Genomic DNA, 12,929 nt, shown 5'->3' on the forward strand with positions numbered 1-12,929 from the left:
TCGAAGATAAGTACGGCATCTTCGCACCGATCCTCAAGACTCTATTAGGCATGCTCATAACTTGTGAGACCTACATGAACCTAGTGCTCTGATACCATGTTGTCATGACCCAAATTTACCTATAGGTCGTGATGGCGCCCAACGTTGCCACTAGGCAAGCCAACGTGAACTAGACATGTATTTACTCTTTTTAACGACTTCGAAATAATTGATTTTTATTTATTAAGCAAGTGAGAGGTGAAAGATTTAATAAAATAAAATATAAATAATTATTAGGATAAGTGTGGTGAAATAAATACTCAAAACCACAGAATGTCTACTAGCATATTTTCCAAGACCTGGTGTCACAAGTTTATGAGCTACTAGTAGAATATACAAAACACTATACTACTGTATGAAATAGAGTAGACAGAAAATAAATTCAAAAGAGAGACTCCAGGTATTGTAGAATGGACTCGGAAGGCAGCTCACCACTCGGTCTCGAAGTATCAGGGGTGCACGCCGGGATAACTGCCAGGTGCACCTACCTCAGATCCTGCATGATTAGTGCAGAAGTGTAGCGTGAGTACATAAATAAAATATACCTAGTAAGTATCCAGTCTAACCTCAAAGAAGTAGTGACGAGCGGTCGACATCGACACTTACTATGTGCCAACAATAAAATACAGGAATTCTAAACGTGTATAAGCCATGGAAACAATAACAATAACACAATGTCAAGCAGTAAGTAAATGACCCATTAACTGATAATAAATTTCAAAATCTCTAACCAATATCTTTAATCCCAAATCAATATCTGTCATTTAATAAATTTACAACATCTCGAGCCATAACGTAATATCAAGTGAAATCAGGTTTCGAGTAATATTACACACGATTTATGCCGAGGTCATACGACTCGATCCAAAAATATATATACTGTGTGCACTACCGAGGGTCGAACGACACAAATCATAGATGCATCTGTTACACTGCCGAGGTGAACGACCCGCTCCTATTGATGGTAGGCTATAAGCTCGTGTTTTAGTCGCTTATTGCACTCTAATTTACTGCACTTTAATTGAGTTTGAGCTTTAATCGCTAGTGTTCTGGACTAGTTGTGTATTTTATGCCTTGTAGGAGGATTCCGAGATATGTAGATATTACAGAATGAATTTGAGCTATTTGGAGCTTTGAAGTATGAGTAAAGGCCCAAGGGATTAAGCCGAGATCGTGTTCGGGGGTCGAGGACCAAGTCTAGATGTCATAATCGAAGCAAAGTCCGTACTCTAAGAATTTTGCACTAATGCGACGCACTATGCGACACACTGTGCGAAGTGCTAGTACAAATTCTGATGCCTGTGAATTGTTGAGCTCTCTGAAGTTCCCACTGCCTCCCAACCTGGAGCCCCATGCGGCGCGCCTGTACAAATTTTATAGAGTAATTGTCCTAATTCGCGTAGGAAAATGTGGCTTCGTTTGGGCCCGACCCTACTTGGTATAAATACATATAAAAAGTTATGTTTAGAACTTTTGACACATCTAAGGCCTAAGGAGGAGGTGGAGAAGCAAAATCACAAGGAATTCATCATTCAATCCTTACTCAAGACAAGAGTTTAGATCGTTTTATGTTTTTCTTTACTTTAAACATATTGGTGATGAATTACTCCATATCCATGGAGTAGTTCCTTTTAGAGTTTGATGGATTTGGTGTTTTGATATTTGTTTGTGGATTATAACTCTAGTTTTTTAATGTATTGAATCATTTTGGATGTTTTATATAGTTGCATCTATATTCACATATTCATGTAATTGAGAAAGACAAAACTTGTGATATCTTTGCATTATCTGTTTGGTTGAATTCATTAATTCTTCTTAGTAATCGAAAGAGGCTAGTTGAAGTGTTGATTAAACCTAGCTAAGAGGATAATCGAGAGAGGTTCTCCTAAACACCAATCCACTACGAAGTCGTGCATATCTTCACCGAGCTTACATTGGTTCATATTGTGAAGTTGAGACTTAATTGAGAGAGGAGTTTCTACTAAACGTTTGAACTAATAATTGAGTAAGTTTGAGAGACGCACTTGAACATTAGAAGTGAATTAACTAGAGTTAAATCCCAGACATTTATCTTGCACCAATCAATCCCTATTTTCTCCCATTGATATCTTCTTTGCTTACTTTTGCTTTGATTATCATTGTCAATTAGCTTTAGATTCTTAGTTAATTTTAGTTTTAATCACATAATTCTAAATTTTTGATTATCTTGGATAGCAATCTAGTTACAAACTACGGTAATAATGTTTTAACTCCAATCCATGTGGATATTATATTATATTATATTATATTCGGCTAGCGAGCATATTTTAGTGTGTGTTTTGCGTTCGTCAATTTTGGCATTATTGTCGGGGATTGTCATCAATAGTGTTTGAAATAGTTTGTAGTGCTAATTCAGAAATATTTCTTTTTATTTATTTTTTTTGTTTTTGTTTTATGTTGGTGGTTTTTAACTGTGCGCAGGCTACATGTTAGATTGGTGCATGACTCGATCTTCTGGAAATAATTGCTACCATACGAACTAGAAATCGAGAAACAACTGCGATAATTAAGGAAGGAAAGAAATCTCCCCGAGAATATAGAGAAGGTTGGGCAATCCTCAACCAAAGAAATTATGGTTGGAGATGATGATAATATTGATTTGGCTGCAAGAGAGGCAGCCCAACAATGAAAAAAAGCTGCACGAGATGCGGAGGAAGATGCTCTTCGAAATGCACAACTTGTCTATGAAGAGGAGAGGGCTCGGAGAATTGCTCAGAATCGACCCGTGGGTGCAGACCAATTCAGAAACATAGCTCCCGGAGCTGGGAGACCACTTGGTGATTACGCTAGACCGGTCTACAACCAAGGCTTATCAAGTATTAGACCACCTCCAGTGGCTGCGAACAATTTTGAATTGAAGCAAGGGTTTCTCCAAACTCTTCAGAATTGTTGTGTCTTCATAGGGAAGCCAAACGAAGATTCAAATACACATCTAATGAACTTAGAGGAGATTATGAACACCTTTCAATATAATGGTGTGTCACAAGATGCAGTGTATTTAAGGGCATTTCCCTTCACACTCAAAGATGATGCAAAGCAGTGGCTTAAAAGCTTGCCCTGGGGATCAATTAGAACATAGGAGGAGATGACCAGAAAATTTATTGATAAATATTTCTCCTCAGCTAAAACGGGCAATTTTAGAAGGGAAATCCATAACTTCTTCCAGAAAGATACTGAAACTGTGTTTGAAGTGTGGGAGAGGTTTAAGGAATTAGTTCGAAATTGTCAACATAGCAGAATTGAACTCTGGATGCAACTCCAGGATTTTTGGGATGGTTTGACATCGGCCTCACGTAGAACATTGAGTAATGCAGCTGGAGGCCCTTTGATGAAAAAGACACCAGAGGAGATAGTCACTATTCTTGATGAATTGTCTGAAGATGCAAATCAGTGGCCCTCTGAAAGTGCTGAATGAAGATGGGCGAATGGTATTCACCAGGTTGATGCTAACACATCTGTGCAGGTACATCTTGACGCCATGGCGAAAAAGATATGGAAGCTGACCTTAGCTTCTGTACAAAGTGAGAATCATGCAACTTGTGATATATTTGGAAGAGGACACCCTACTCATGAGTGTCATGCCTCAACCGAGGAAGTAAATAATATGGGAAATTATAACTTCAATGCAATAGGTCAGAAGCACCCCGATTTTTCATGGAGTTCACCTGGGGGTACTGCAAATGCGTAGCAACAAAACAACTCCAGATTCTAGGGAAAAGGAGCTCCAGGCTTCCAAAATCATCAAAGGCAATAATTTCAACCTCAACAATCCAATCAGCCTGGGTTAGAAGATCTGATGAAGTTCTTTATTATCAAGACAGATAAGAGGTTAGATTCTCATGGTGCATCTATCAAAGAACTTGGCACAAGGCTGCGAAACTTAGAGAAGCAAGTGGGACAAATTGCCACCATATTGTCTGAAAGGATCCCAGGTACTTTGCCAGTTGATACTGAAAGAAACCCCAAGAAGACGGTAAATGTTGTAACTCTAAGAAGTGGACAAATAGTGAAAGAGCCCACCCCTATCCATAAAGAGGTGGTATTTGAAAAAGAAAGTAGGGATCAGCTGAAAAATTAAGTTGATAAGAAGAAGAAAGGCGAGAAGGGAACTGAGAAAAAGAAGAAGGAAGAGAATTCAAGAAGGGATGAATATGAAGAGAGTAAGCACATGCTTGCTTTACCTTTTCCCCAAAAGATTTATAGAGAGAAGCTGTACAAGCAATTTGAGAGATTTCTGGATATGCTGAAACAAGTTCATGTAAATTTGTCATTCACAGAGGTGCTCTCCCAAATGCCAGCTTATGCAAAATTTTTGAAGGAAATCCTGACAAAGAAGAGAAAGATAGAAGAAACATCAATAGTCAAGCTCACAGAGCATTGCAATGCAATCTTGCAGAACAAACTCCCACAAAAGCGTGGAGATCCATGGAGTTTTACTATACCTTGCTCTTTAGGCACTATTAAATTTGATAAGTCTTTATGTGATTCTGCTGCCTCAATTAATCTAATGCCTTTGTCTATTTACATGAAGCTGGAGAGTGAGATTGTAGAGATATGGTAGGTACCAATATCTTTGTAGTTGGCTGACTAAACAACTCTGATACCCGAGGGGATAGTGGAAGATGTTTTAGTACGGGTAGATAAGTTTGTATTTCCTGTAGACTTTAAATAGTGAATATAGAGGAGAATAAAGAGGTCTCTCTCATCTTAGGAAGATCATTCTTAGCAATGGGCAGAGCAATGTTAGACATACACGAGAGAAGACTCATGCTTAGAGTGGGTGAGGAGACTGTGACTTTTGAGATAAATGTAGAAACGGGGGTGAAGAATGAGAAGCCAGTTACAAGTGTTGAGTGGAAACTGAAGAGCTCGAAAGAAAAGGCTGCAATGAGTGGAAATGATAAGTGTGGGGTGTACCCCAAGAAGGCTGAGAAGAAGCTGTCTGCATGGATGTGTACATTAGTTCGGGCGTGTAGAATGGAGCCCGACTTCGACTCAGACCCCGACTGAAAATTCAGGGAAGTTTCCTTCACCTTATGCTTTTTAATTATGTGTCATGGGGACATGCCACAACTTAAAGTGTGGGGTGGGGGATATTTGTATGTTGTATGTATATTAGTCTTAGTTTTTGTTTGTTAATTTTAGTAGTTTGAAAGAAAAAATGAAAAATAAAACCATAAAAATTTAAAATTTTTGACTTTTCCCGACGATGGATATCATTCGACAGGTTTCTTGAGGGATTAAAGTCGAAAGGAAGAGACAAAAAGATTTTCTTTTGTAGTTAGTGTAATAATTCCCTCTTGGTTTTTCTTTGTGCCGCAATTCTTTTCCAAGGGTTTTATTTGAACCAGGTGTAGTTAGTTTTTGGTTTTGTAGAATAGTAGGAAACCTTGTGCTGTGATTTCAATTAAAAGTAATATCTCTTGACTCTATTATACCTTGAGAATAATGAGTGCTTTAGCTGTGACGCTTAGGCTAAGTTTTTGACTCTTGTATAAGTACCTTAAAGTGTATGATCTTAACTTTGCTTAACTGCTTTGACTAAAGTGTCTTGATAGTTTGATCTTGAGTGAGTTAGGTACCATGTGTGTGTGAGGTTTTGTGTATTTTGTGCATTGCATTTGATATCTAGAACTTGTCCTGTGTGTTTGCAAAGCGAAATAGTAGTGTTGTTCAGGCTTGGAAGTGATTTAGGCATTTCTTTGTTGAACTAATTATATGCTCTTACCCACCTAATTGTTATGTATCTTAGTTAACCCCTTTGAGCTTGTAATCTTGTTTCTTTGGCAACCACATTACAAGCCTTACCCATTTGTTGTGAATTGACCATCTATTTGAACCTTTATCCTCTAGTGAGTACTTAAATTTGTTATGAACTTTGTAAAATTTGAAGTGTGGGGTGGTTGGTTTGGCTTTTGAGTGGAACTAATGAAATAAGGAGAAAGGTGCACTGTATTGAAAAAGTAAGAGCCACTTGAATTGAAAAGGAAAAAAAAATATTGTATGATTGTGCAAAATATTCCATGATAGTAGTAAATCTTGATTTAATTGTGCTTAAAGAAGTTGAGAGTTAATGTATATTGATGTAAAGGTGGAGTTATGGTTTGACATAAGTGTGGGGTTTTGAACAATGAAATGTATGTATTAAAGTGCCTAGGAGGTGTAGTCACTCTTATATTTAAAGGTATCCGGCCCATCCCGCATCTTACATTACATCCAATTAAAGTCCTACTTGATCCTTGACTGATTGGACTCAATTAGTAGAGTAGTACACTACGGGCAAGCCTATGGTGCATCTTTTGTGGCATATGAATGTTGTTTCTGAGAGTGAGTGAATTCTTTATATCTTGCGTTCCTAATTATCTTTTATTGTGTGAGGAACTACTCTATATTGTTATGTGAGGGCACATGATTCACAAAGGAAGGTAATGTCGTTGACCTCTATGTTAGAGTAAGTGAGTAGGTTGTGAAAAATACGTGATACTTTTGAGTCAAATTTTGAGGCTATGATGTTACGTTATTGTGCTTAATCTATTTTAAATATTCTTGGTTTGATGAGTTATGAGAGTTGTTTAAAACGGTCGTGTCTTTATGAAGTGTAGTTTGATTACTCGAGGACGAGCAATGATTTAAGTGTGGGGTGTTGATGGTAGGCTATAATCTCGTATTTTAGTCACTTATTGCACTCTAATTTACTGCACTTTAATTGAATTTGAGCTTTAATCGCTAGTGTTCTGACTAGTTGTGTATTTTATGCCTGGTAGGAGGATTCCGAGCTATGTAGATATTGCAGAATGAATTTGAGCTATTTGGAGCTTTGAAGTCTGAGTAAAAGCCCAAGGGATTAAGCCGGGATCGTGTTCGGGGGTCGAGGACCAAGTCTGGATGTCATAATCGAAGCAAAATCCGTATCTGAGAAATTTGCACTAATGCGACGTACTATGCGACACACTGTGTGACGCGCTAGTACAAATCCTGATGCCTATGAATTGTTGAGCTCTGTAAAGTTTCCCACTGCCGCCCCGCCTGGCGCGTCGCCCCATGCGGCACGCCTGTACAAATTTTACAAAGTAATTGTCCTAATTCGCGTAGGAAAAGGTGGTTTTATTTGGGCCTGACTCTACTTGGTATAAATACATGTAAAAATATTATGTTTAGGACTTTTGACTCATCTAAGACCTAAGGAGGTTAAGGAGGAGGTGGAGAAGCAAAAGCACAAGGAATTCATCATTCAATCCTCACTCAAGACAAGAGTTTGGATCGTTTTATGTTTTTCTTTACTTTAAACATATTTGTGATGAATTACTCCATATCCATGGAGTAGTTCCCTTTAGTGTTTGATGGATTTGGTGTTTTGATATTTGTTTGTGGATTATAACTCTAGTTTTTTATGTATTGAATCATTTTGGATGTTTTATATAGTTGCATCTATATTCACATGTTTATGTAATCGAGAGAGGCATAACTTGTGATATCTTTGCATTATCTGTTTGGTTGAATTCATTAACTCTTCTTAGTAATCGAAAGAGGCTAGTTGAACTGCTGATTAAACCTAGTTAGGAGGATAATCGAGAGAGGTTCTCCTAAAAACCAATCCACTACGAAGTCGTGCATATCTTCACCGAGCTTACATTGGTTCATATTGTGAGGTTGAGACTTAATCGAGAGAGGAGTTTTTACTAAACGTTTGAACTAATAATTGAGTGAGTTCGAGAGACGCACTTGAACATTAGAAGTGAATTAACTAGAATTAAATCCCAATCATTTATCTTGCACATATCCAATCAATCCCTATTTTCTCCCATTGATATCTTCTTTGCTTATTTTTGTTTTGATTGTCATTCGTCAATTAGCTTTAGATTCTTAGTTAATTTTAGTTTTTAATCACATAATTCTAAACTATTGATTATCTTGGATAGCAATCTAGCTACAAAGTACGATAATACTGTTTAACTCCAATCCATGTGGATACGATATTATATTATACTATATTCGATTAGCGAGCATATTATAGTGTGTGTTTTGCATTCGTCAATTTTGATGAGAATAAAGAAGTTTACCTCGTTCGCAGAAGTACTTACGACGCGAGAGGACGTGGATATCTCAGAGATATTAAATATTCGTCAATTCTTCCCCAAAATAAGAATTCTAAATTGGAAGTTTTTTAACTTTAAAGTCTCTAGCCTCAGTCCTATTCAAGATAATTAATATACCTTGTCTTAAAGCTCGCTTTCCGGCCCACAAATTTGTTCTAAAGCCTCAACTCAGTGCCGAACAATCCAAAACTAGCCAAATGTTATATAAATTAGTCAATACATGTTCAAAAGTTCATAATTTAACTATTACCCAACCCAAATCAGAAGATTCCTAAAATTCACCCCTCGGCCTACGTGCCCGAATTCCAAATTTGTTTGAAGATAATTGTTACCCATAACCTCACGAACTCAAATATATAATTTTCACCCAATTCTATAACTATTTTCGTGGGTAAATCCCATTTTTATCAGAAACCTAGATTTTTCAACTAAACCCATAATTTTCACAATTTTACATGTTAGAATATACCCATAATCTATGTATTTAACTTACATTGTGTAGGAATTACTTACCTTCAATTGCTAGGTGGAAATCTGTCACGACCCAAAACCTAGCCCGTCGTAATGGCGCCTAACTCAATACTAGGCAAGCCGACAATCTCAATAAATCACATATCTTTTAAATACGAAAACATAATGACTAATTTCAGCGGAAGAAAATCTCATAAGTACAAATATAAATACTCCCAAAACCCGGTGTCAATGGGTTCATGAGCATCTAATATGAATACAAGTCTAGAAAATATGGTCTATAATAGCCTGAGACCAAATACAGTAAACAAGGAGATAGAGAAGGAGAGACAAGGTCTGCGGAACATGGCAGCTACCTCAAAATCTCCTGAAAATCAACTGCGCGAAAGGATCAATACCCGCTATGTCCGGGAACACTTGGATCTGCACACGAAGTGCAGGGTGTAGTATGAGTACAACCAACTCAGCAAGTAACAATAATAAATAATAAACTGAAGATAGAAACGAGCTACATAGTTATGGTTCATTTCCAGTAATTCCAGCAAAAAATATACATGCTGTCAAATCTGGCAATTTAATGTCAAATCAATTTTTATACAGTTCATGTTCATGTAATCCGTAGATAAAAATCTTTCAGAGATTTCACAGCAAGGACAGATAGCAACTAAGTGCAACAACAAATAAAAATCAAGTACAACCTCTGAGAACAACAATCACTCACTAGGCTCCCAGTCCTCATCTCCCAGCCCTCATCACTCACTCTCAATGGGTACCCGCGCTCACTGGGGCTGTACAGACTCCGGAGGGGCTCCTACAGCCCAAGCGCTATAATCTGCTCGGACAACTCACGTGCCATAATATAAATATCTGTATCCGCACGACCAACTCACGTGTTGCACGGCCAACTCATATGCTATTATAATATAAGGATCCGCACGACCAACTCACGTACTGCACGGCCAATTCACGTGCTATAGTATAATATAAGGATCTGCACAGCCAAATCACGTGTTGCACGGACAACTCACGTGCTATGATCTCAATATCTCACAATCAGGCCCTCGGCCTCTCTCAGTCATAAATCTCTCCAGTCTCTCGGGCTTTCATTAATCATGAAATCAGCTCAAACAACAATGATATGATGTATCAATAATAATAACAGAGAGTGAGATAAAATGTGCAAGTAAAAACTGAGACTGAGTACATATAGCATTTAGCAGGCAATTCAACAAGTACGCGACCTCTGTTGGTCCCAACAGTACTATCACATAGCCTAAGCATGATTTCTAACATGATTTACAGTCAAATTTTTATCAACGCATAGAGAGCATATAGCTAACTAAAAATTATTCAACTTTACAGTTTCCTGGGATGGACCAAGTCACAATCCCCTCGGTGCACGCCCACACGCCCATCACTAGCATGTGCGTCACCTCCAAAATAATCACATGATACCAAAATTCGGGGTTTAATACCCTCAGGGCCAGATTTAAAACTGTTACTTACCTCAGAGCGTGAAATTCTTTACTCTGCTATGCCTTTGCCTCGTAAATCGATCTATGAATGCCTCGAATCTAGTCACAAATAATTCGTTTCAGTCAATAAAATTTATTGGAATTAATTCCATAAGAAAAAGCAAATTTTCCATAAAAATTCGAATTTTAGCTCAAAAATCGCCCGTGGGGCCCACGTCTCAGAACTCGACAAAAGTTATAAAATCCGAAAGTCCATTCAACCACGAGTCTACCCATACCAATTTTACTAAATTCTGACCTCAACTCGACTCTTAAATCTACAAATCTTATTTCCAAATTTCTAAGTTCCAATCTCCGATTTACACCTCAAAATCAAGTAATCTAGTCGTATTATTCGATGATAATTCAACATTATGGAGTAAAAATGATCACAAGGGACTTACCTTAAGTTTTCCTTGAAAATTTATCAAAAATTGCCTCTCCTCAAGCTCCAATTTGGCAAAAATGGCGAATGGGACGAAGTCCCTATTTTTATAATTCTGCCCAGACAACCTCGGTTCTGCCTCGATCTTGGCCTTCGATCGAGGTCCTCGATCCTAGCCCTCGATCATGGTCCTCGATCCTGGCCCTTGATCCAAGGCCTCGATCGTGACTTCAACCCTGCCTTCGATCGTGGCCCTCGACCCTGGGCTCGATCATGGCTTCGATCGTGGCCCGCGACCCTGGGCTCGATCTGGGATCGATTCTAGCAGGTTCTGGGCTCGATTCTGAGAGATTTCTGGGCTCGAATCTGGCAGAAGAAATTCCCAACATAAGGAAATTGCAGTAGCTGTTGTAGTTCAATATTTTTGATCCGTTAACCATACGAAACTTACCCGAGGCCCTCGGGAACAAATATACCAACAAGTCCTATAATCTCATACGAACTTAGTCGAATCCTCAAACAATGCTAAAACCATGAATTACGTCCCAATTCAAGCCTATTGAACTTTGAAATTTCTAATTTCTACAAATAACGCCGAAACCTATCAAATCACGTCTGATTGACCTCAAATTTTGCACACAAGTCATAAATGACATAACATACCTATTAAAATTTTCAGAATCAAATTTTGACCCTGATATCAAAAAGTCAACCCCTCGGTCAAACTTCCCAAAAATTTAACTTTCGGCATTTCAAGTCTAATTCCTCTATGGACCTCAAAATAATTTTTCGGACACGCTCCTAAGTTCAAAATCATCATATGAAGCTACTGGAATTATCAGAATTTGAATCCGAGGTCGTTTACACATAAGTCCCCATCCGGGCAACTTTTCTAACTTAATATTTTCAATTATGAGATTAAGTGTCTCATTTCACTCTAAATTTCTTCCGGACCCGAACCAACTAACCCAGTAAGTCTTAAAACGATTGTGAAGCATAAATTGAGTAGTAAATAGGGGAACGGGACTGTAATACTCAAAACGATCGATCGGGTCGTCACAAAATCCCTCTCCGAGAAGCTCCAAAATCTCCCAAGAAGTAAAATAAATGAGCCAAAAACAGCCTAAGTCTCGTATTTGTCACGACCCAATTTCACCTATAGGTCATGATGGCGCCCAACACTACAGCTAAGCAAGCCAACTAGTAATTTAAACATACGTCAATTATTTTCAGAATAATTTTCTAAGTAATTTTTATTATTTTACTAGCAATATTAAAGAAAATATAAAAGATACTGATTTATTTAAATCCAAGATATATAATCAACTCCCAATTCTACCAATGTGTGTGCCAAGACCTGGTGTCACAAGTGTATGAGCATCTAGTAGATTATACAAAACTCCAAATACTGTCTGAAATAAAATAGATAGAATGTAAATACAAGAAGAGACACTGGTAGCTGCAGAACGGCTCAGAAAGGCAGCTCACCACTACGCCTCTGGATAACGTGGGTGTAAGATGATAGGTCCTCCACTAGTACTCGCCTCAGGTCCTGTACAAAATGTGCAGCAAGTGTAGTATGAGTACGTAAACAACATGTACCCAGTAAGTATCAAGCCTAATCTCGAAGTGGTAAAGACGAGATGGCCGACTTTGGCACTCACTATGGGTCAATAATAATAATTGAAATAAAACTAGAATATCTAGATCAACATGATTCACAGAGTTAATAATAATTTATTTAACCAGCAGAAATAATTAAATTCCTTCAAATGCAACAATTTCCAAACTATTAATTAAATTCACAACTGCAATTGAAATGCCAAGGTATCGTATAATTATCATTATTAGGCACGATTTCTGCTGAGTTCGTACGGCCCGATCCAGAGTGTCGTGTACACTGCCAAGGGACGTGCGACACGATCCATAGATGCATCTATCCTGCAGAGGCGTTCGGCCCGCTCCACAAGAAAGGACATTTTCTTATGTACCTCCGCAAGGAGAGTATATTTATTATAAGATCAATTTGAGAGGATGAACAATTCCTTTAACAATTAATTAATTTAAACAGAAAATTAAGCATATGAGATTTTTCACCTTTTAATAATTTTTCTAACAATTCAAAATATATACCAAATAATTTAATTAAATAACGGATACAATTTACACAAGTAATTCATGCTTTGAGTCCTAAACTACCCGGACTTTAGCATTAATAGTTGCTACGGATTGACTCTCGTCACCTCATGCGTACGTAGCCCCCACAATTAGCAACAATTATTAATTTAATTACCTATGGGGTAATTTCTCTCTCACAAGATTAGACAGGAGACTTACCTCGTCTTGCTCCAATTTAATCTACTAGTAGACCCTTTCCTCGATTAT

At 37.8% G+C, this 12,929-nt stretch overlaps 1 protein-coding gene and 1 non-coding gene across 2 annotated transcripts; one reads left to right on the forward strand and one right to left on the reverse strand.

Moving 5' to 3' along the window:
* Nucleotides 1-3,211: 3,211 nt before the first annotated feature.
* LOC117278685 (small nucleolar RNA R71) lies at nt 3,212-3,318 on the reverse strand. The gene has a single exon (XR_004509030.1). It is a non-coding gene; the product is annotated as a small nucleolar RNA R71 (small nucleolar RNA).
* Nucleotides 3,319-3,556: 238 nt separating this feature from the next.
* LOC138902047 (uncharacterized) lies at nt 3,557-4,639 on the forward strand. The gene is made up of 3 exons (XM_070189858.1): nt 3,557-3,749; nt 3,900-4,051; nt 4,169-4,639. The coding sequence occupies exons 1-3, from the start codon at nt 3,557-3,559 to the stop codon at nt 4,637-4,639; spliced, it is 816 nt and encodes a 271-aa protein (XP_070045959.1).
* The last annotated feature ends 8,290 nt before the right edge of the window (nt 4,640-12,929 follow it).

Source organism: Nicotiana tomentosiformis, chromosome 11 (assembly GCF_000390325.3).
Source record: "Nicotiana tomentosiformis chromosome 11, ASM39032v3, whole genome shotgun sequence".
NCBI lineage: Eukaryota > Viridiplantae > Streptophyta > Magnoliopsida > Solanales > Solanaceae > Nicotiana > Nicotiana tomentosiformis.

Coding starts and splice junctions, on each gene's coding strand:
- LOC138902047 (XM_070189858.1), top strand. CDS start 3,557: ATGGCGAAAAAGATATGGAAGCTGACCTTAGCTTCTGTACAAAGTGAG. Junction 3,750..3,899: donor TTCATGGAGTTCACCTGGGG/GTACTGCAAATG, acceptor TTATCAAGACAG/ATAAGAGGTTAGATTCTCAT. Junction 4,052..4,168: donor AAAGAAACCCCAAGAAGACG/GTAAATGTTGTA, acceptor GTTGATAAGAAG/AAGAAAGGCGAGAAGGGAAC.